We start from the raw sequence: 2,793 nt of genomic DNA on the forward strand, positions 1-2,793 counted from the left end.
AGTTCGAATAAGAGATGTTTTACATCATTCTAGTGTTGTCATGGTAACACACGAACATAGACAACATTGTCTCAACTTAAACTACAACCACAATGGTTAACTAAACAACTTCAAACAAAACCTATAAATAAAAATCAACCAACAAAAACTGAATATTAATAACAATGTTTTAAAAAAAATCAAACCTTATGGTCATAATTAAAACAAGACATTTCAACTTCCAAATATATGTAAAATAAGAAATGTGGTGATCAACTTAAATATTTTTGTTAATCAACACAAAAGTAAAACTCATGATGTATAGAATCATCTACAGATTTCTTCCTTAAGAATAATGTGATCATAGTGACCTATAGATGAGGAAGATCTAAAAAATAGTCTTCAAAATTAGAATATTCTATCAGAAGAATCGTAGAGGGATTTTTTCAGAAAACTGTTCTTCTCTCTGCATTCAATAATCACTTGTTCCTCCTTATAATCACTGCTGGGGGGGTCCATTTGTTAAAAAAGGCTTCTCTCCTGTATGAGTTCTCATGTGTGTTTTGAGATGATACATTTGTCTAAAACTTTTGTCACATTCTTTACACGAAAAAGGCTTCTCTCCTGTATGAGTTCTCATATGTCTTTTGAGATGAGACATATGACTAAAACTTCTGTCACATTCTTTACATGAAAAAGGCTTCTCTCCAGTATGAGTTCTCATGTGTGTTTTGAGACTAGGATAATGAATAAATCTTGAATCACATTCTTTACACGAAAAAGGCTTCTCTCCAGTATGAGTTCTCATATGTGTTATGAGATTAGACATTTGACTAAAACTTTTGTCACATCTTTTACACAAAAAAGGCTTCTCTCCTGTATGAGTTCTCATGTGTGTTTTGAGACTAGAACCTCGAGTAAAACTTCTGTCACATTCTTTACACAAAAAAGGCTTCTCTCCAGTATGAGTTCTCATATGTCTTTTGAGATGAGACATATCACTAAAACTTCTGTCACATTCTTTACACGAAAAAGGCTTCTCTCCAGTATGAGTTCTCATATGTGTTTTGAGATGATACATTTGTCTAAAACTTTTGTCACATTCTTTACACGAAAAAGGCTTCTCTCCTGTGTGAGTTCTCATGTGTGCTTTGAGATTTGTTTTACTACTATATTTTTTAGCACATTCTATACAAGAGAAAGGCTTCTCTCCTAAACAAGTTCTAGGGTGATTTCTGAACTTAGACCAGTCACCAAATCTTTTACCACAATCTTTGCAGACATGAGATCTTTCATCAGGGCTCGTCTCAGTTCTCATGTGGACAGACACATCATGTGGAATTTTTGTTCTTTTACCAGACCCTGCAGAGGAAAGTCTCTCTTCTTTTTCGGGTTGTTTGTATTTCTTTACCAAAGTTTTCATCTTGAACTTTTTTTTACCATCAGAGTCACACTGACTTTCTGACATGTGAGAACTGACCACACTTTGGACAGGACTTCTGTCTCTTCTCTTCCTCTGATCTCTGTTCTGTGTCTCTGTCTCTTCATCTGGAGTTGATGTTGATTCTTCATGTTGGTTTCCTTCTTCATCCTGACTATCAGTTCCATTAAAGCTCTGCTGATTGTTTCCATCTGCTTCACTGTCAACATGTTCCTCCAAAGCAGGAATCTCCATCAAGGTTTCAGTCTCCTGCTTCAGATCAAACTGCTCTTCATCCTGACTGATGCAGAGTTCTCCTGGTTCCTCTTTCATCGGTGAAGGTTCTGGTTCCTCCTGCTCGTTTTTGATCTGTGGAGGTTCTGGTTCCTCCTGTTCCTCTTTAATCCATTGTGGTTCTGGTTCCTCCTGTTCATCTTTAATCCATTGTGGTTCTGGTTCCTCCTGTTCATCTTTTATCTCAGGAGGTTCTGGTTCCTCCTGTTCTTCTTTAATCCATTGTGGTTCTGGTTCCTCCTGTTCATCTTTTATCTCAGGAGGTTCTGGTTCCGCCTGTTCTTCTTTAATCTGAGGAGGTTCTGGTTCCTCCTGTCCCACTCTGATGTTCATCTGCTGGTTAAAGAGATCTTCCTCTTTAAGTGTGTAGTGCTCGGGGAGGACTGCAGAGACACAATAAAAAACATTTGTTACATTGCTATTCAAAAAAGGGAGAAATTGGAAAAAATAAATAAACTACAGCAGTGTCAGGGTTAAGTAGGCTATTTATTAGGGTGACTGGTGGAAGGAGTCACAATATAAAAAAACAAATAAATTAATAAGCAAAATAAAAAAGTGTGACTTCAGCTATGAAATAATTAACATTCTCTGATTTTAGGGCAAAACCCATTTCCAGAAATACAGTCAGTAAACCACAACAACTACTCAAAAACAGTGGCGGGCCGTCAGGGCCTGCAAGGCCTTCTCTGCTGGCCTAAAAATATCTGAATCACAGACTGATATTAATTATTATTTATTTCCGTGAATACGTATTCTATAATTCCAAATGCTCTGTCTTCGTCCTTTCATTGCTGTCTCCCTGGTTGCGCTGCTTCCAGACGTGTATTTTCCTATTTAAGCATTAACCAATCACATTGCAGCACCATTTGTTGCTAGGGTCAAAGAAATCTGCCTGAAGGCCTTCACAATCAGTTTTGCGGGCCCTGTAGCATAAAATAATTGTCGACCAAACTGTTGCTTCAACCAATCAGATCTGGAGGAGACCATTGCAAGGCTAGCTTGCTGGCCCACGGAAACGTCATCATTTTCACGAGCCTTGATTGGATAGCTCGCAGCTCGCTCTGGTTCTGAGTTATGTGACGGACACAGGTGCCGAGGAG

At 38.0% G+C, this 2,793-nt stretch overlaps 1 protein-coding gene across 1 annotated transcript; it reads right to left on the reverse strand.

Annotated features, from left to right (window-relative positions):
• Positions 1 to 6: 6 nt before the first annotated feature.
• LOC112142705 (gastrula zinc finger protein XlCGF17.1-like) lies at positions 7 to 1,492 on the reverse strand. Its single transcript, XM_024266239.2, has one exon. It carries the CDS (start codon positions 1,445 to 1,447, stop codon positions 479 to 481), a length of 969 nt encoding a protein of 322 aa, XP_024122007.1. The 5' UTR covers positions 1,448 to 1,492; the 3' UTR covers positions 7 to 478.
• Between the last annotated feature and the right edge of the window lie 1,301 nt (positions 1,493 to 2,793).

Source organism: Oryzias melastigma, linkage group LG14 (genome assembly GCF_002922805.2).
Source record: "Oryzias melastigma strain HK-1 linkage group LG14, ASM292280v2, whole genome shotgun sequence".
NCBI lineage: Eukaryota > Metazoa > Chordata > Actinopteri > Beloniformes > Adrianichthyidae > Oryzias > Oryzias melastigma.